This window comes from Thunnus maccoyii, chromosome 17 (genome assembly GCF_910596095.1).
Source record: "Thunnus maccoyii chromosome 17, fThuMac1.1, whole genome shotgun sequence".
In the NCBI taxonomy this organism is placed as follows: domain Eukaryota; kingdom Metazoa; phylum Chordata; class Actinopteri; order Scombriformes; family Scombridae; genus Thunnus; species Thunnus maccoyii.
In genome coordinates this window covers 13,725,826-13,745,190 of record NC_056549.1, presented here as the reverse complement: position 1 = coordinate 13,745,190, position 19,365 = coordinate 13,725,826, and the positions used below count along the sequence as shown (strand labels likewise).

Genomic DNA, 19,365 nt, shown 5'->3' with positions numbered 1-19,365 from the left:
CACAAGCCAAAAAGACTGGGAACTAGCTCTAGATTATGAGTCCAGTCCACATATATTATGGGGTTTATGTGTGAGTCACAGCTGCTGGAGCCAGAACTGGTATCACTGGATGTCAAGTTGAAATTAACCTCCCCACTAGAACTGAAAACAACTCATACAAGAGTCTTCATCAGTTCTGCTAATTGGATTTTTAAACACCTGCGAGTCATTTACACCACAATGTTACATGAGAATCAGTGAGGTCACATGGCAGTCACGTGAGAGCTGTTAGAGTCACGTGAATGAAGGCGTGAATTGGTGTGAAATCACCCGATTAAAGCTGTCAGGAAGTCACCGCAAATAGCTCATACAGTAGCTGACGAGAATAACCTGGATGAAATGTTAGCGTGTGTGTGTGTGTTCCGTCTAATATTCTGGCTACCGCTAGAGTGCTTGTTGTGTAATTACGAATCACAATTATAGCAGACGGACCGGAAAAAGACACTTACACAGACACTAGACACACACAAACATACACTTGCACAGTGTGAGGCCTCACAGTTCATTCCTTGAACGCTCCTGTTGGCCGTGGATTACCGTAAGAGTCTTTATTTAGCTCGGCCAATCCTCATTAGACACACATATAGACACATACACACACTACTTGTATGTCAGTGTGTGTTTGCTTCAGGTAATGATATCACAACAGAAAGCATGGATTATAGCCTGTGACATGGCCCGTATGGCAACACATTAAACACCAGTAAACACATACGATAAGATTTCTGAATGAGTGAATGAATATGAACTCGTAGCTTTGCCACTGGTGACATGATAATATTATATAATCACATTTCAGCCATTGTGGACCTTGTCTCTCTCTGTGTGTTTGTGTGTGTGTGTGTGTGTGTGTGTGTGTGTGTGTGATTTAGAAAGGCTGCAGGCGGGTGTAATGTTCAGCCATATTACAGTGAGGCTAAATGAGGAACAGAATAAAGTCCGTAAAATAAAAAACAGCGGATGGATAGCAAATGGAAATGATTGAAATACGTGAAAGGAAGAAAATTAATCTTTAGAATAAAAAAATGCAGTAGTAGAGATAGAATATTGTGCAGCAATAGCCCATATAAAGCTTTACTAAATAATATAAATGCAAACAAGAGCCATAGATGAAAAGTCATTAATGTGACGTCAGCCTTTATAAATATAAAAACATCAGACATCATCAGTGTGGTTCAGTCTGGTCAAGTTGTACAGACTGCAGCATAATTAATTACATAAAGATCAGAGGAAGACCAGTGATTAACTTAAAACCAGGGAAAAAAAGCATTTGCTTTTAATCCTCATTTTAATCATTAAAGCTGATATTAGCTGTGTCCCAATTAAGGGGCTGTATCCTTTGAAGGACCCGGTCTATAAAGACCGCAAAGGCCAAACCGAGTGTTGTTAAATGAGACGGTCTGGTCCACGGAGGATTTCCTATTTGCGTCATCATCTGTTCCCGCCCTTACCTGTAGCCTAGCAATCTTGACAGCTGCAGTTGATGATTGGGACACAGCTACTAGAAATGGAGCCAGGAATTTTAATTTTATTATTATGGCGGCATCTAGGTCCAACAGCACCACCAGGGACTCCCTGCTCAGCCAACCAAAATATACATAAACACATTTTATGGGGCCTAATATTTATTTAAGACTTAATAATTTAAGACTTTTTAAGGACCCTGACACCCACCACTTGAGACCACTGTAAATGAAATAAACGATGTATTAAACAATTACTTTAATTCATTCATTCTATATTTTTTATTTTTCAACTAATCTCTCGAGTAGAGAGAAGAGCCTGTCCATTCTCTCTCTGCTCTCCTCTCCTCTAACTCTCTCTGCAGCAGTGTACTTGCTGACAGCAGCAGCTCAGCCTCAACACACCTACCTGACTGTACTATGACAAAATATCAACTCGAAGCTCCACTCACACTTTTTCTCTCACAAAAAATAACCTTTACATTCAGACAAACTAATGTGGCAGCTACGATTGTTCGATTTCATCTGTGAGACCAACATTTATCTTCTAAAAGGAATTATATCATATATGAAATGTTACATTAGAGCCGGTGGTAAATTACCAAAGAGCTGCACAGATCAGTTCATCGGATCATGTTCTCCTCGGGATGGCAACGGACACTGACCGGCCAGTCGTCTCAGGAGTCGGGCTGCTAGCAGCTGAGATGACCGGCTGGTCTCACCTGGCCGGCCGCTCCTCACATGTCCGAAAATGTCAGAGCAAATTTCCAAACAGGTGTTATTTGGATAAACTGACCACATAATGGGAATCTAAATGGTTACTTTCTCGCTTTAAAACGTTATAGAGTGACATATTAACAGTCCTACAGTTAAAATTACAACAGCTTTTAGCCCGGCGATGGCTGCCGGTTGGTGCAAAATCATTCTGGGATAGGTTAGGCAGAAGGATCTAGCTGCATTTGAAGGAACCTTCGAAATGGGACAGCCTTGTTGCGCTGTTGTGACACATTCAGTCTTCAAATGCAGTCTTTGAAGGATGCAGCCACTGAACTGGGACACAGTTCCTGTCTACTCAGTTGTCAGGATGTGTCAGAAAGATAATTGGATAAAACTGAATCTACAACCTACAACACGGGCGACAGGAAGCTGATAATGGAGATGTGTTAGATGGTGTAAAACAGGTTGTGTCGAGACAGGTGTGTGTGCAGTTTGGGGGATGGGCAGCGAGACAGCTACCATAGAAAGACCAGGAACAGTGATTAGTAATAATCTGTTTACAACCCCCCAGCCACCCTAAACCCCAACCCCCACGTCCAGCCGGCCGCCCTGTTATGACCTTGAACAGCTTCCCTGCTCTCACCCGCATGTCTCCTCATTTCTTACACATTCATGTCCACCTTTGTGCTTCTCAACTGCTGTTCTTTTGAGTGCTTTGTTCTTTCTCTTCCTTCCTGTTGCATTTTTGGTCTGGTCTATAATTTGGTATCTACCAGCTCAAGGCAAAGCCAAGGCCCGTTCAATATAACGGCCTTCCTCTACTTCCATTATCTGAGATGCCTGCCAATATTTGCTGCATTCCTCTCTGGCACTCTCCATGGATAGACTCAGTCCTGCCCTTGTTGTTGAGTCATCAATGTCAGAGTGCTGGACAGAAAAGTAACCAAACTGTTCCTTATGTGCAATGAATGTCAACATTTTAGGGCCTCTAGTGTACTGCAGGGCTGGCAAACATTCAGTGATGTACTTCATTCGAAAAAATATCATCCATCCTTTCTCACAATGTCACTCTCTTTCCTGCAGTTTCTGTCCAAATCTCTATCTCGTTATATTTGTATGCCTGTCTGCCTGCCTGACTCTCTCTGGCTCCCTGCAGAAGTAACCCCAGTATCTAATAAAAAAAAAACACCCATCCTCATCAGACAAATAATACGGAAAATGTTAGATATTTTGATTGTTTTTTTGTTTTTTTTAAATTTGATGCTAAGACAGCACACTCAGGTAATCGGGTAAATTACAAAAGCAATTTGTGTGCACTTCTTACACACAAATGTCCCACAGGAACTCTCAAATGGGTGTTTCCTTTCATAACTGAATTCTGTCAATATGAGCAAGAGGAAATGAGTTCATGTTGCAATTGGTATGGGTACACTCAAATCGTGTATATGCTAGCCATAAAAAGTAGTACTCACAGAATAAAAATGTAAGTTGCTTCCTAATGTGTAGTTTATATAATGAAATAATAAATGAAAGAGATTATTTAGTCATTGGTTTACTGCTAGAGCAGGAGAGTTTGTCAGGAGATGTCATATGCATCACACTTTTCCTTTGCACTAACACTGTATTTATCTGTATGATTACTGCTAAAGTAATGTAACATAGAACAAGTTATTGTATTCCATCTTGTATTTAGACAAAAATCTTGTCACTTTTACTTTTTGAGACCTCCCTGTTTGCCTTTCTGACCTGGCATCCATGGGAGGGGAGATGAGACAGCATTATTCTTTCTCTGTGCGTCGTCAGTATGTGTGTGTGTGTGTGTGTGTGGGTGCTTGAGCACTGATATAATTTTGTATGTACATCAGGTCTTCTTCCCAGCTTAATATTCTCATGGGTGTCTAGAGCAGCTCTGCAGCGAACACTTAGTCTGCTCACTTAATCAAACTTTAATCAGAGTGAGTCAAATTATGTCGACATTTGTCTGAGAATAAACTAACCATGACTCCTCTCATATAGTGAACCATAAAGTATGAAATTTCCTCAGACCTTAGAGGGTCTTGTGGTGCTTAATGAGAGGGAAGCTTTTGATGGATTGATCTAACAAGTCTGTGGTTGTCTTTGTGGTTGTGTTACAGACCTGGTGTCAGCCACCAATACCACCAACGTGAACATCCCTCAGATGGCTGACACGCTGTTTGAACGGGCCACCAATGCCAGCTGGGTGGTCGTTTTCAAGGCCCTTGTCACCAGTCATCACATGTGTGTCCACGGCAATGAGGTACATGGGTGGGACCCTGGTATCATCTTTAATTCAAGCTTGATTTCATGCCAGCTTTATTTAAATACAAAATGTATTTTAGTGGGATTCAGTTGTTTGTCAAATTATCATCCTGTCCAAATGTGTCTTGACAATTAATTTGTGAGGTCATGACTTTGGAGAGCTATAATTGGTCTTTTTGAGTGAAGTGAGGGTTCTGTGTGGTGCTGAGAAAGGCCTGATGTCTCACAGATAAATAGAGACTTTGACCACAATTTCCTCAAATGAATGAAAGGAGTCCTGTGGGTCCAGTGTACGAGCAGTCAACCATGGATTCAGACCTGCTGGAAGTGCTATTTAATGGAATAAAATGTTCAGCAAGTACAGCAAGACAAGTCCCAGCTATAGATGTTGAAGTGTTTGTTTACCTTTAATTTAATTTCTTTCCACCACTGCCTGTGAGACAGATTTTTGTGTTTTCTCTCTCTTCTTCAGAGGTTTATTCAGTACTTGGCTTCCAGGACCTCCCTGTTCAACCTCAGCAATTTCATTGACAAAACGGGCTCTCACGGTAAGAGCACCTGAGTTTGATGATGATGATATGTTTTTTCTGTAAATTATATATGTAGATCATCTGTCTTCCAGGTGAGAATACTGGCACATTACTGAACTTTCTCAATATCTCACAATGCAAAAAGAAACAGGAAGAGACAAACACAAAGAGAGCCATCTGGCAAATAGAGCCAATGGCACAAATTACACACACACATTATTTGTTTTTACATTCTTGGTCAACAGAGCTGTATTGTGTTGCTGTGTCTTTTTCTGTGTTAATCACAGACACGTTTGCAAGCTAAACAAGAAACAGCATGTTTAGACAAATATACAAGACATTAATCTACTGTTCAACCTAATTTCAGATCTGCTGAAGAAAATGACACAAAGGTGTTGCCTCTCATGAAAATTACCATTTGTTATTGAAATATTGTCCTTGTAGATTAAAAGAAGAAATGGGGAACAAGATTTGTTCTTTTTTTTATTTTTCTGTGCTGAAAACTGTTACCCAGCACCTGCAAAATATTTACAGAGATTGTCACAAATGCCAAGGTTTCTGCTGAATTTCATGAAGTTTGGGATAGATGTCTTCTGCGATCTGTTTTATATTGATTTTAAGACTCATTTGGGGATTTTTTAAAATGTTTTTTCCATGAATAAATATGCAGATTTTAGAGGAACAGATGAGTTTAAACAGATTTTTAGCCAGATTTTATGTTCTCATGCATCCACAATGTGTTATTTTTCCTTTTGCAAGAAGACACCGTTCACCCCAGCTTGCAGAAAACATTGTCCTTTTGGGACAAGGAAAGTTCGTCATATGTATCACATAAGGGAAAATAAAGACTAAAGCTGACACTGCTAGGCTTCCTGTGAGTATTCTCTGACAGAAATCTATTCTGTTTAGGCTACGACATGTCTACATTCATCAGACGGTATGGACGATACCTGAACGAGAAAGCTTTCGCTTACCGCCAGATGGCTTTTGACTTCACCAGAGTCAAGAAGGGGTACGTCAAACATGGTGTTTTAAAGAGGCCTTGCAACTCTACACACTGCCCTCTACACAGTTCATCCTTGTCATTCAGAGGTTGTATTTATCCAAGACTTTGGCCAAATGCAGTTTTTAAGTTATTGTCACTTATCTTGTGCTACGTCTTGTGTCTGTGAAGCATCTAATGCTCTCTCTGTTGTGTCCATTCAGTGCTGAGGGTGTGATGAGGACCATGACCACTGAGAAGCTGTTGAAAGGGATGCCTGTTCTGCAGACTCAGATTGACACACTCCTGGAGTTTGATGTGAGTCCAGCATTGGCTTGATTTGTACATTTATTTGTTTTTAGAAAGTTTTCCGGTGATTTCACTTTAAACTGATGATAAGATGACCGGCAACCTCTTTCCTTTCTCCTCTCAGGTTCATCCCAAGGAGCTGAACAATGGGATCATCAATGCTGCATTCTTGCTTCTCTTCAAGGATCTGGTCAAACTGTTTGCATCCTACAATGACGGAATCATCAACCTATTAGGTCAGTAGGCCATGAACAAATAAATATGTATAAATTGCAGATTACTGTAGATCACAGTGAATCTGAATCTGCAAACTTCCTATTTTTGTGTGCAGAGAAATACTTCAAGATGAAGAAGAGTGATTGTAAGGAGGCCTTGGAGATCTACAAGAGGTTCCTGACCAGGGTGACAAAGATTGGGGAATTCATGAAGCTGGCTGAGGTAAGGGTCACCTGCCAGTCCTCAGCATGGCTGTCATAATGCATCATGACAGAGCAACGTTGTAAAGCTGATTTTTTAACTCTGTTTCATTCAACAGACAGTTGGAGTTGACAAAAACGACATTCCTGACATCAACTATGTAAGTTGCCACACATTGTGGCTGTCATTTTCTTTATTTCTCTCCTAAAAGAGATTTGAAGATGGTCAATATAATGCACATGAATGCCACCCCTCCCAAACACATATATATGCACGCACAGAAGCACCCATGCCTCACCCAACACCATCTCCCCACCCAGTGTCTCCACCCGGGGGTAGTGGTGGATCTAGCAGACTCAGACGACGAGGACTGTCCTTTTAAACCTCTTGAGGAGCCGGTAACCGCAGAAACACAGGGTGCCCTGGCTGAGTGCCTGTTTGCGGGATGGAGTGTCGGCATGTTGAGCTTAATTCAGTTTGACAAACACGCCAGACAAAAGCGTGTGTGTGTGTGATGTGTGTTGTAGTGAGATTTTCCAAAGCCCTGTCACTCTCAGTGCTTTCCGGCTTGAATTGAAATGTAAACACTGACGTAATAATGCACAGACTGATGATACGATTCAGGAGACACGTGGAAAGGATTTTTTATTGATTACTCCAGTTTTGATTTTTTTGTCAGGCTCCCAGCAGTATCCTGGAGTCTCTGGAAACACACATGAACGGTTTGGAGGATGTAAAAGGTGGAAAGAAGGGGTAAGAGATTGTTTAATGGCATTTTTTATTAAAATGTCAGTTCAACTGCTTCATTCTAGTATGACACACAAAACCCTAATGAGCTAGAATAGAAGAACTAGGATCATATAACAAAAGAAAAAGAGGCTGAAATCTGAGAAACTCCCTTTTTGTTTATTATGACTTGTGTCACTTAGAATCTAAAGGAAGAGAAATGTTGGTAGAAACAGGCATAAGCAGGTGGTATATTTATATAATTTCCTTTAACCCTTCCTCTCTTTTATCCCCCTTTATGTTCATTTGGAATCACCAGTGAAGGGTGAGCATATACTGTATGTTTTGTTTGGAGTTTACTAACTTCTTAGTGTAGATATATTTGCTGTCATTTCCCTCCAGGTAACACATTATTCACATGTGAATTATACAGGTGATCCCCATGTGAATAGAAACATTATGCAGGTTTACATGTGGGAATTTGTGCGTGTTGATTTGAATACATGTGTGCATTCTGCAAGAGACACATGTTTCAATAAAACAGTAAGTCACCACATGTGTATCGTCACATCCCGACACGCAATGTGAATCAGAATATGAAGGGTTTTTGCTCCAAAGTGAAATAATTTCTTATAAATTGATCATTAGAACAAAATTTAAATATTACTTAAGTATTTTAATCAATTAGAAGCAACACACTGTATTGCTTTGGGGATTAACTCTTCATATGATCACATATGATGCAACATGTCTCACATATTTATTTGATTTCTTAACCTTAAAATGTAGAACCATCAAATATTTTTCAGTCTGAGTCAAGCCGATCTGCCTATTTCATTCAAAATAACTTACAATTCCTCCTTCTCTCCTGCTCATTCAGGTCTCCAACAAAGGTAAGACACACATTTGAAATAGTCTATCTTTTTGCAAAGCTCTTCCAGTCTAATGCACCGCTGATCAGAGGCCTTCTTGTCTACCTTCCAGGGGTCTCCGACAAACAATGTGTCTCCAACGTCGACCCCAGCCAAATCTTCAAATGCTGTTCCCACACTGCAGCCTCCTCCTGGGGAGAGTGCTGCTGCCGCTGCTGCAGCTGCCCCAGAGCCAGCGGAAGAGTAAGTGACCGCCTCATGTAGCCTCTCTGTGATTGATTTTGACCTAAAATATAGAGTATGCTACACAGTGTTGCAGCAAATCATCTGAAAATCAGAAATTGTTGGTAATAAGTGGTCACTTTGAAAAGCATGCTTAATATTTCTTTTCGCAGCAAGACGTCAGCCAATGTCATATATGAAACACATATGCAGCATAGGATTTTTAACTGGAAAAACCACCCTACAACTGGGTGTTTAGAACAAAAAATGTAAAGGAATATTATCTTCTGCAAAGGATGATGGATTCACTGTCTCTGTTTCTGTCTCCAGTTCTTTGTTGGACCTGGATCCACTCTCCTCTTCGGGTCCCTCTGTAACATCAGCTGCCCCCACGTCCTGGGGAGGTAAGTTTCTTTCCTTCTTGTCAAATCACCTGCTGGTTGATCTGTAAGAACCAAAACACACATCCATTTACCAGCATGTACAGTATATTTAGCCATGACTGTGACTGGCAAGAAAATAAGTATTTTTCTTTCAGTAAACAACAGAACGTATTACATCTAAAGTAAAAGAATCAACTTTTCAGTTTTTGAGAGTAAGCTAATCAAATCTATCATGAATTATTTTATCTATTGACTCTTGATCTGCTGCTCATGAATTAAGTTCTTTTCCGTCTTCCCTTACTTTCTGCTTCCACAGACCTTCTTGGATCAGGTGAGTGTTTCCCTGCTCTTTACGTCACCCCTTGGCTCTACTCTAGACTAGTGTAGTCTTAAATCCTCCTCCAGGTTACCTCGATGTCATTGACTTTCTTTTCTAACAAAAAACTGTAATCTGGAATCGAGCTGACCTGGAAACATTGTCAATGTTTTAATCCTTGCAGATAAACTAGAAAATAGCAATATCACATGGTTACCTCCCTGTTTGTCTCCTCAAGCTGTTCTCTTTAGTCTGAGTAGTCTCTTTGTTTCTCTCTGCCTTCTCTCTCCCCTCCCTCCACATACTCCATTGTCTGTTTTTGGTTTACAACGTGGGCTATTTTGGTTGGTTGGTTTTTATTTATTGATTATGACCGGATGGCGCTGGATAATTTTACAACTTTAATTTGATTAAAATTTGGATTTTGCTTTTGTCTGTCGATTCCAAATGATCTTCATTGGGCTTTAATTTGAATTGGACCTTTGTTTTTTCGCTTGCTTTCTTCTTATGGTGACTCAACTGGTTCTTTTGGTTGCTCTTTTGGGGTTTATTTTGGTACCTTTATTTGGGGATTTCAAACACCCCGTTGGTACTCGCAGAAATGGGCGATTCCTTGCTATCCGAACCCACCCTCACGGCAGAGCCCGCCCCCTCCTCTGCAGCAGCAACGCCCACTCCTGCAGCGGCAGAGCCTGGAGTCTCTCTAGCTCCTCCCACTAGCACAGCAGCCGCCGCCTCCCCCGGCGCCACCAATATGGATCTGTTGGGAGGTCAGTGGGCTTCCAGAGGATTCTCTACGACAGAATCACTCTGGGAAGCTCAACCCTAAAACCCATCACACAATATGATAACACAGATGACTGCATGCTCAAACACATACAGTATGCAGACCAAACTGATAACGCTTTATATCACAGCCTGCAAATTATAGTGTAAATATTTTATACGTATGGGGTTACCAATGAAATACTGGCAGCAAACTGTATTTAGAGTATAAAAAAGGTGAACAAGGGGCTACTTTTTCCCACATTTTCAATGCTTTGTACTGGTGTTACTTAAAAGTGACGGTCCTTACCTCAACTGGTTATGATATGACAGGACCTAAAAGCTGCTGTAGGTTGTTCTCTAACATCATCAGCAGCAGGAATGATAATGGAATGTAAGTTCTCCATATTTAAAATTTTCTGCCATTATAATTTCCTAAAGAATTTTGTAAATATATCATAATCACAACTTATTTCATTGCAATATCAACACTGTTGCCCCGTTTTCTCCATTTTTCTTGTCTCGTCACCCAGTAATAACATTATTATACTGAGTATTTATTAAAGTCCCTCTCCACGCATAAATATGTTTTTCTTCTTGTTACTTCAGTTGGATGTTTGAGCGTCACTGTGCAGAATGATGTATGTACAGAGTTTGACACTAGAAGGCTGTTTTCACTTCATCTGCTGCAAGTGAAAGGTTTCTCTGAGCTCAAACCTGAGTTTAAGGGGTGGGCATATGAGCATGATTTGTGACATCACAACTAGTTTGTAGCCAAGGTCCAGTATGCAACTTACGCAAGTGTGATGTGGAACCTTGAAGCCTCCAGTGCAAGTGCAGTGCAAGCCTCCACATACACTGAGAATGGACAGACATCTTGTGCGCAGCTGTTGAAATGAAAAATATTTGCATATTCATAGATTTTGGAACTTTTAAAGAGGAAGAAGAGTAGATGTCATGTTAAGGATTTTAATGTGGTAATTGTACTTTTTTGTGTAAAAACAATATCAGATATACATTATTTTCCACACTAAGTATTTTATTGATGCACTAAAGAATTACATTGTAGTTCATGGCTGTAATCTAAAGCGTTACCACCAAACTTTGCTGATATATCACTTATATTGTCTATATACTGCAAGCAAAGTTGCATCATCAAAAACAATGAAGCCTTAGTGATGCATTGATACACATCTCCATCATTCTCAGCTGCCGTAAACTAAGTCTTGCAGGTCATTGATGATACACAATAACTCACATACCCTCACATATAATATTCCTCCACAAATACTCACACAGATATTTCTTCATTATGTAAGTATGCACAGCCACACTCTCACCTTCGGCTTGCACATGAACATACTGCTGTACACTCATTCTCCACATGCGTCTTGTTTGATAGGCAGACATGCTTTTCGTGACCGCAGTGAAAAGCAATTCTATCAAACCCTGTCACATGGCTACAGCTACAGATGGGAGCTGTAACACTTGTAGTCACTGCTTACTTATGTAGATTTTAGGCTTATTCTGTTCTTTGTGCAGTCAGTAAAACCTTGTTGTAGTGCCTCCTGTCTGTATTCCCATTTGTCCATCCACCTGTCAGTCATTAATATCACATATCAATGCTGTAAGCTGCATTTTATTTTACAGATGAATACTTAGTGTAACAACATGGGCTGATTATCTTCTGTTTTCTGCTAAAACACTCTCAGCTTACCTGCTTTTTTCTGATATTCTCTTTTCCTCCTCATATTTCTGATTCCGTTTTCTCTCTCGTTTTTTTTTCTTTTCTTTTTTTCATTTCTGCACCTGTCTGTGTCTCTCTGGATTTCTCTGTCTTCTACTGGGGTTTGTGTGAACCTCAGATGCCTTTGCAACACCTGCTCCTGCCACTGAGGCCTCTGCAGCAGCAGCTGAAGGTGGGGCTGCAGCTACGTCCGCCCCAGCCGCCAACACTGGAGCTGGTGGGTGACTGAAAATCTGTGTGTGTGTGTGTGTGTGTGTGTGTGTGTGTGTGTGTGTGTGTGTGTGTGTGTGTGTGTGTGTGTGTGTGTGTGAGTGTGTGTGTGTGTGTCTGAGTCAGTAGTGGAAAGTCGCTTAACATGTACTAAGTCACAATATTTAAGTACAACTTTTGGGTACTTGCACTTTACTTGACTATTTCCATTTTATGCTACTTTATAGGCCTACTTTTACTCCACTATAACTTTACTCCACATTTGTTTGACAGCTTTAGTTACTACTTTATAGATTAAGATCATACATGCAAAACACATGATCATATTATAAAATATTAGATTTAGAATATAAGATTTTTTATAGATTCAACTACCCAAAAGGATATAAAGATATAAAGTCAACCCTACAACATTAAGATTCTGCTAATAATTGAATCTGTAGCAATCACCCAGCAGGCCTTTTTCACAGAGGACAATTTGACATGTCACAGTAGTAAAAGCACAGGTGTAAATGCTCAAATTACTTATAGCTGACTGTAACAGCTCACTGGGACACTTGAAGAGAACAGAGCCATCGTTAACGTTACACCTTAAAGCACACTTGTCTTTTTCCTATCTGACAAGTCAAAATATCTGCTGTGAAAAAAGGCTCATAACATGGCGTAATAATGTAATAATGAGCACATTTACCTTTGATTCTTAAAAAGGAGCAGTTCTACATTTTGGGAAATATGCTTATTTGGTTTCTTGCCAAGAGCTAGATGAGAAAATGAATACCACTCTGACAATACTTCTGTACTTTCACTTAAGTAAGACTTAAAATGAAGGACTTTTAAGTGAAATGTAGTATTTTTATATTGCGGTATTGCTACTTTAAACTTAAAGAATCTGAATACTTGTTTCCACCGCTGTGGATGAAAAGATGTTTCAGTTTGTGTACATGTGTATACCTGTACATTTATTGTTGGTCTCAAGCTTTAATCGGGGTTTCATCTCGAGGCTTTGTGCAGGGACAGTAGGCGTACAGATTCACTCTTTATTACTGCTGGTGTCTGGACAGTGCTATTGTTGTTGCCATGGTGATTGAGGACAATACTCTTGCTTCTCTTTTATCGTTTGGTTAGGTTTTCTGTTGCAGACTAGTTATATTTTCTAAGAGTAGACTCAGTTGTGGTTTGTTACAGAGGTTTGTAGTGCAAATTTGTACAATATTCCCTTCAGTTGTTTGGCTTTTTTTTTTTACCATAACAGATACTATTTTGTGTCTTTTACCATTTCAACTGACAACAGGAGTGGGTTGGAGCTGCACTGTCTCTACTATCAAAACTCCCAGATGCTTTTTCATTCCTTCATCTCATCTTTCATGATTATAGCAGTATTTTTTATCACATCATCACATGAAACATATGTGTCTACTCTGTCTTCTGTTAACATCATTATCTAACATCCTCCCTTCCCTTCCATGTGTTACATTTCTTCCTCACCACCACCCCACCTCTTCCCCAAAAGACCCCTTCGCTTCCTCAGATGGTAGCACCAACGCGACATCTTCAGGTCTAGACCTTTTCAGCATGATGACAGTGGAGAATAATAACCCGGGTAGTTCGCTGGATGCCTGTTTTAGCTCTGTGGTGCCCCAGCCTTCCCCTTCTGCTTCCCCTTCACCGCTCTTCACCTCCGCATCCAGCACCATCATCACCACTGCAACCATTTCAGCTCCAGTAGCCCCCAGCGCCACAAACCCCGCAACTGACCTTTTCAGTGGTAAACATTAGAGATGTGTGTGGTCCAACGTTAATCTTATTATCTTGTGCTCTTATTCATATTGACCCTAATGTGCACATATTGAAGGCATCTTTCACTTCGACTTGGCTGCTGTGTGTGATCACCGTTTCATAGTGTTTGAACATTTTAATATTCCTGTCTCTGGATGCGTATGTGTTTGTAGACCTCTTTGATTCAATGCCAGACACAAGCTTCACCAAAGCAGAGCCCGCTCCCAGTGTTGACTTGTTTACAGCAGGTAGCTACCCCCATTGCATCCATTCTGCCATCTCTCGTGCGCTCGCACTCTCATATCCTGTCTTGCCGTGTCTGTTTTTCAGCTTTGCCCTTGGCTTTGATGAGGAAAGGAAAAAAAGGAAATGAGATTGCTCTCCTATTGGTCAGCTAAAAGCTCTTGAGCTGTCTGAAACATTTACTAAATCACTCTTACATCTTTCCCATTCCAGCATGTTCTGCGTGCACTGCAACTGCATGTGATAAACATGCATTATAATGAATCACAGTCAATACCAGTGTGTGTGTGTGTGCATGTGAGTGTTTATGTATGTATGTGTGATCTAAACATCATCTCCACCTTGCCCTCCCCAGCAGATGTATTCAGCTCCCCTGCCCCCATCCTCACCTCCGCACCCCCACCCAAAATTGACACGGGAGCCATCATGAACCTGTTTGGTGGTGGGTAAATCACATGACTGCCTGCTCTCACTCTGTCTCCCCCTGTTCATGAAAGCATCATCAAAGAAGAGGAGTTGTATCTGTGAAAGACATCAAATTAAACAATTGATATTACAATACCAGTACAGCATTTTTAATGGTCATAACTGATGGGTTTGTTATTGCATATTGTACTTCTCCTACACATTAGTCATTTTGTGTTGCCAATTTACACTCATAGATATCATGTTCTCATAGATATCATGATATCATGATATCATGTTTCTTTGTGGTTATTTCGTGGGAGTATTACAAGCCGATATAGATGAAGCTTGGTCATGTTGAAATTGCCAAATTATTTATGAATTGCAAGCTACGACTTAAGACCTGGAGATTTTCCTCTTTCTTCCCGGCTTTAGCGTTTTTATCCAACGTTTCTACAGTATTATTGCATCAAATAAGCTTGCATGTATGTTTCCAATGGATATTGTATGATCATAGGTGTATTGGAAAATGTGTGGATGCTTTGATTGCAACTGTTCAATGTGTTTGGCAGTATGATAAGATGTGTGTATGTGTGCCTTAAAATTTAAAAGCAATGTTTGCCAGTTCACTTACATTTATGCGATTGTGTATTCATACTTTCACCTTCCGCGTCTAACTCTAAGCACTTTGTTTGGCATTAGCAGTGAGAAGCCGAAGGCTGACTATTACCCCTTCTTTGCCCTCATGCTGCGATGGAAACGCCTCGGCCCGCTTTGACCTGGCACGATACTGTTTGGTATGTGTTTGGTTGACCCGTCAGAGTCCACAGGAGGAGATGCCCCAGCTGCTGCTGCCGCTGCTGCTCCTGCTGCCCCCGGCACAGAGCTCATGTCAGGTAAAACCTCTGAAATGTGAGGAGCCACTCTGCATGCTGGAGGGCATATGGACATGTTGCAGATTTCCATTTCATCCCAGCACATTGTACGGTAGCTGTGTTGTTAACTCAGTAATTGCATGCTGTCTAATTTTAGTCCTACTAATACTGTTAGAGCCACTTTGGTGACATCTTCCATTAATTACAACAGTGTTTGCTGCTGAAGATGGTTGTTTTGTGGCAATGGATTTATCAGTCACTGTTTCTATTAACTTTGGTAATGGTTAATGAAATAGTCTGCTGTTAGCTGCTCTTTTTATATCATTTATTCACTCATTGTACAGAATACAGATGCTTTATACACTAAACTTGGGTGTTGTCTTGTTTTTTGACTGTTGCTTGCTGTTGATTCAGTATCAAAGTCCATAAAAAGCCATGGTAATGTCATCATTGGATCATGTGCATAGTTATTAGTCTTCAGGGAATTCCTTCAATATTTCCCACCTTTCCCGACTGTGCAACTGGTATCCGTGGTAACTGTAACCATAGCAACATGGGCCCCTCCTCACCTGGTTCCTGGTCATCTCCTGTGCCGTTGGTCTTCATGTTATGTAACTGACGGTCTGCAATACTACTGCTTCGAGGCTTAACTCTTTCTTTCCCCTCTCTCTCTCTCATTCACGCAATAACCTCTAATGGTTTCACTGTCACCCGCTCCTTTAAAACCTCATCGCATCTTTTTTTCTCTCTCTCTGGCATCTGTGCTTTTTTTACTTTCCTCTCTCTCTCTCTCTCTCCATCTGGCTCTTGGGCTGGCTCATTGCTTGCTTCCTGCCATTTGATTCGGTGAGTTTCCTTGCTCTTTAACACGCTAATTTCCCACAGTGCACTGCTGCATTGCAGTGGTGCAAGCTCAGCTGCACTGTCCCTTCCACCACCAGATGCTTGATGGTTACAAAGAGTGCAAAGTAGTAGTAGTAGTATTATAGTGCTTCTTTAACAAATATCCCAGCTTCTGCTCTCATCATGAATTATATCAATAAGCACTGGAAATATATTCTTGACACTGTATATGATTTTAAGATGTAAAATACAGTGTTTTTGCTCAAAATACTGTTCACCCCTCATTCATGTCTTTTAAAGTTGGTCTGGTTCTTATTCCCTATGCAAAGATTGCACATTACTATTAGTAGTAATTAGTAGTAGTATTAATAGTAGTAAGACTGACAGATGTCTCCTGTAGCAGAGTCTGTATGCTGATTCTGTACTAAAATCACAAAACATTCTTCATGATCTAAATGTGTTGAAAATGGCTATTTTGCTACTATAGTTGTCATTTAATGTCGTATTTTATATTAATCTACTCTATAGCTCACATTCTCTCCTCTCTCTGTTGTCATGGAGACATCTATTGGTTGTCATGGCAATCCCCAGTAGTAAGGAGGTCTGCTACTGGGTTCTGGTAGAGTGTGAGGATAGCTAATATCTTCCTCTCCCCTCCTTCTCCATCTATGTTTCCTCCCCACTTCCCTCCCTCCCTGTAGTATTTGATGGACTAGGGGATGTAATGAAGCCCACTGTGACCCCTCAGGCGGGTGACGTTGACACCTCCATGGCTAACATGGCAAGTAGTAAGTAGTCATTCACACTAGCTAAAGCAATGTCATAGATATCAATTTAAAAGAATAGTTCAACTTTGTGGGAAATACACAAGACTGGGGCCATGCTGTTGAATTCAGAGCTGGGGCCATGAGGCAATTAGCTTAGCTTAGCATAAAGAGTGGAGGCAGAGGGACTGGTAGTAGACTGTTAGCCTACAAGCACCTCTAAAGTTTGCTAATTAACACATTGTACCTAATTTTTAAAAACCTGGCCACTGAACATGCATGTAAAAACAACAATTTGTGTCTTTACGGGGAGTTATGTGTTATAAATAGTCTTGTTGCCACAGTGAGGCTACTGCTGGCCAGTGAGTGCATTCCCAAAATTTTGAACTATTGCTTTAATTCACCCTTTAACCCTCAACTTTTTTGTTAAAGGAAACAGTAATTTTGCAGAACCTCTCTTTGTGTGTCTCTCTCTCTTTATCTGTCTCAGATCTCACAATGGGAACCTCAGCGGCCCCACAGGTAGCTCCCCCCAGTTGGGGTGCTCCCATGGTAAATGTTGTCTGTGTTTTATAGCATGGAGTGGAGCCTGGCATGGCAGCGACAGACAGGGCATAACAGCAATCACATGCATTAACTTCATCTGGCTCTCCAGGTTCCAGGTCCAATCATAGAGCTATAGGAAACTGAGAGTGAGGAAAGAAAGAAAGGAGACAAGACACTTCATTGTCTAAGTCAGCCGACGGATCTCATAGAACCTCTAATCATGCTCAGAACTCATATGCTGGTTATAAACGAGCGGAAAATTACCAAAACCTGGTGCTTTCAACATGCAGTCTGGTTCAAAGTATTTCTGGAATATCTACTGGAGAGTGATGAAGTGACAAATGATAGTGCCAAATTAAGAAGCTGTTGCTTGGAAACAGCTTCTTCCTCTCTGAAGTTTCTAAGTCTGATAGACTCTAAACCTGATAGAGTTAAGGCAAGCCACTAACTTCTCCCCATCATAGCTAAATTCACCCCTCTCATTGACACATTTGCTTTTTTTATGGATATTTCAGTTTGTGTTTTTGGCAACAACAGATCTAGTTGTAGTTTCATACAGAGGAATTGTCTCACCTCTAAGGCTGTCTGCAACAAGCTTCCCCTTTCTCTCTTAGTCCTTGTGCATGAGTAAATCAGTTATAAGAATTATAGGTTAAATTAGGGGGTTTTGTTGTGCCGTGTTTGTTTCTTTATGTGTTATATGTTGTGTTCCAACCTTTTATTGTCCAATATCAGTGTGTCTGTCCATTACTTTGTGTTGTAGAAAACATTAATGCATTGTGTATTTTTTGTTTTTACATGTGTTTGCATTGTCTTGCATTGTGTATGTCTGTCTTATATGTAGTGATCCCAACTCCTCCTCTCCCTCCCCTCCACACCTTTAGACCGTACCCATGGGTGTTCCTCCTTTTATGGGGACTCACCCCAGCTTCGGCATGGTAAGACCACCAGTCCAGTCCAGTAATGTCCCTGAACCAGTCTGGACATTACTGGAAAGTGATGGACAATGACCCCTTTAGGTGTCCCACACACAAACACATCCTTCTGATGGCTGAGATTGTGTCTTATTGTCTCTTTTTCTTTCTGTCTGTCTCTGTGTAAGCCCGGGGCACCAGGCGTTGGAGCTCCCATGATGCCCATGGTTAGGCCAGGCTTCCCTGCCACCGGAGCGACCCCTGGAGCACCGGTAATTCGCTCATTCTTAAATGGATAATCACATGGATTTACACATTCATACATAAAGTTGACAGCTGCTGTGACAAAGAGAGTTTGAGTGCTAAGAATGGATGTGTCTGCAGATGTCTCCTGGAGTGGCCCAGAGCCCCAGAAAGCCTCCACCACCCAGGAACGCTCTGGATGACCTTAACATTAAGGACTTCATGTAGACTGACTGACCCGTAAACCCCCAAGGTACATGTGCAATCACTTTGTTGAAAGTATGTTCAGATCAGTTTCATTTTAAGTGACCAGGTTTGGATTTGCAATACCAGCCCACAGTACTATTGGTGTACTGTATTGGTTACTGTGGCAGGTAAGTAGACATGCTTACATGCACAGACTAACCTGTCTGGTCTTTATTGATCCAAAACAGAAAACTTCAAGCAAGAATTAAGAATTAATATACTTTCCACTTGTCATGCCATAGCAAAGGTCATTATGCAGAATAGTTTGTTGCATCAGACAACTTTGATGCTGCAGTCATGGCCAGCTAACAAAGGGGACTGACTTTTCTTAAATTTTTATTTCTTTTCTTGTGAAATACTGGATATTTTTACTTTTTCAAGCCTACAAATTAAACAATGTGAGAATGAAAAATTATTGTTTCTTAATCTGCTCACAGGCCATGTTCACACTAAAGCCATAGCCTGTGAAAATAGAGTTGACAATGCACTGATCACAAGCTAAAGAGGATGGGAACCACTGCTTTCGAGTTAT

At 40.8% G+C, this 19,365-nt stretch overlaps 1 protein-coding gene across 15 annotated transcripts in view; it reads left to right on the top strand.

Moving 5' to 3' along the window:
* Nucleotides 1-19,365, top strand: part of LOC121882862 (clathrin coat assembly protein AP180-like) — a 51,375-nt gene that overhangs the window by 30,199 nt on the left and 1,811 nt on the right. For 2 of the 15 annotated variants that reach the window (XM_042391334.1, XM_042391333.1), the window contains exons 3-18: nt 4,355-4,497; nt 4,972-5,047; nt 5,939-6,041; nt 6,236-6,329; nt 6,445-6,556; nt 6,652-6,758; nt 6,856-6,897; nt 7,417-7,490; nt 7,783-7,788; nt 8,344-8,356; nt 8,448-8,578; nt 8,888-8,961; nt 9,257-9,271; nt 11,887-11,985; nt 14,353-14,439; nt 15,105-16,844. In XM_042391334.1, the coding sequence (XP_042247268.1) occupies nt 4,355-4,497; nt 4,972-5,047; nt 5,939-6,041; nt 6,236-6,329; nt 6,445-6,556; nt 6,652-6,758; nt 6,856-6,897; nt 7,417-7,490; nt 7,783-7,788; nt 8,344-8,356; nt 8,448-8,578; nt 8,888-8,961; nt 9,257-9,271; nt 11,887-11,985; nt 14,353-14,439; nt 15,105-15,466 (1,538 nt within the window). In that variant the 3' untranslated portion in view covers nt 15,467-16,844. Of the gene's footprint in view, nt 1-4,354; nt 4,498-4,971; nt 5,048-5,938; nt 6,042-6,235; nt 6,330-6,444; nt 6,557-6,651; nt 6,759-6,855; nt 6,898-7,416; nt 7,491-7,782; nt 7,789-8,343; nt 8,357-8,447; nt 8,579-8,887; nt 8,962-9,256; nt 9,272-9,855; nt 10,027-11,886; nt 11,986-13,488; nt 14,440-15,104; nt 16,909-17,374; nt 17,437-18,314; nt 18,369-18,532; nt 18,617-18,728; nt 18,841-19,365 lie in introns of those variants that run through there. The other 13 variants (XM_042391348.1, XR_006092174.1, XM_042391345.1 and 10 more) reach the window with 13 other exon arrangements.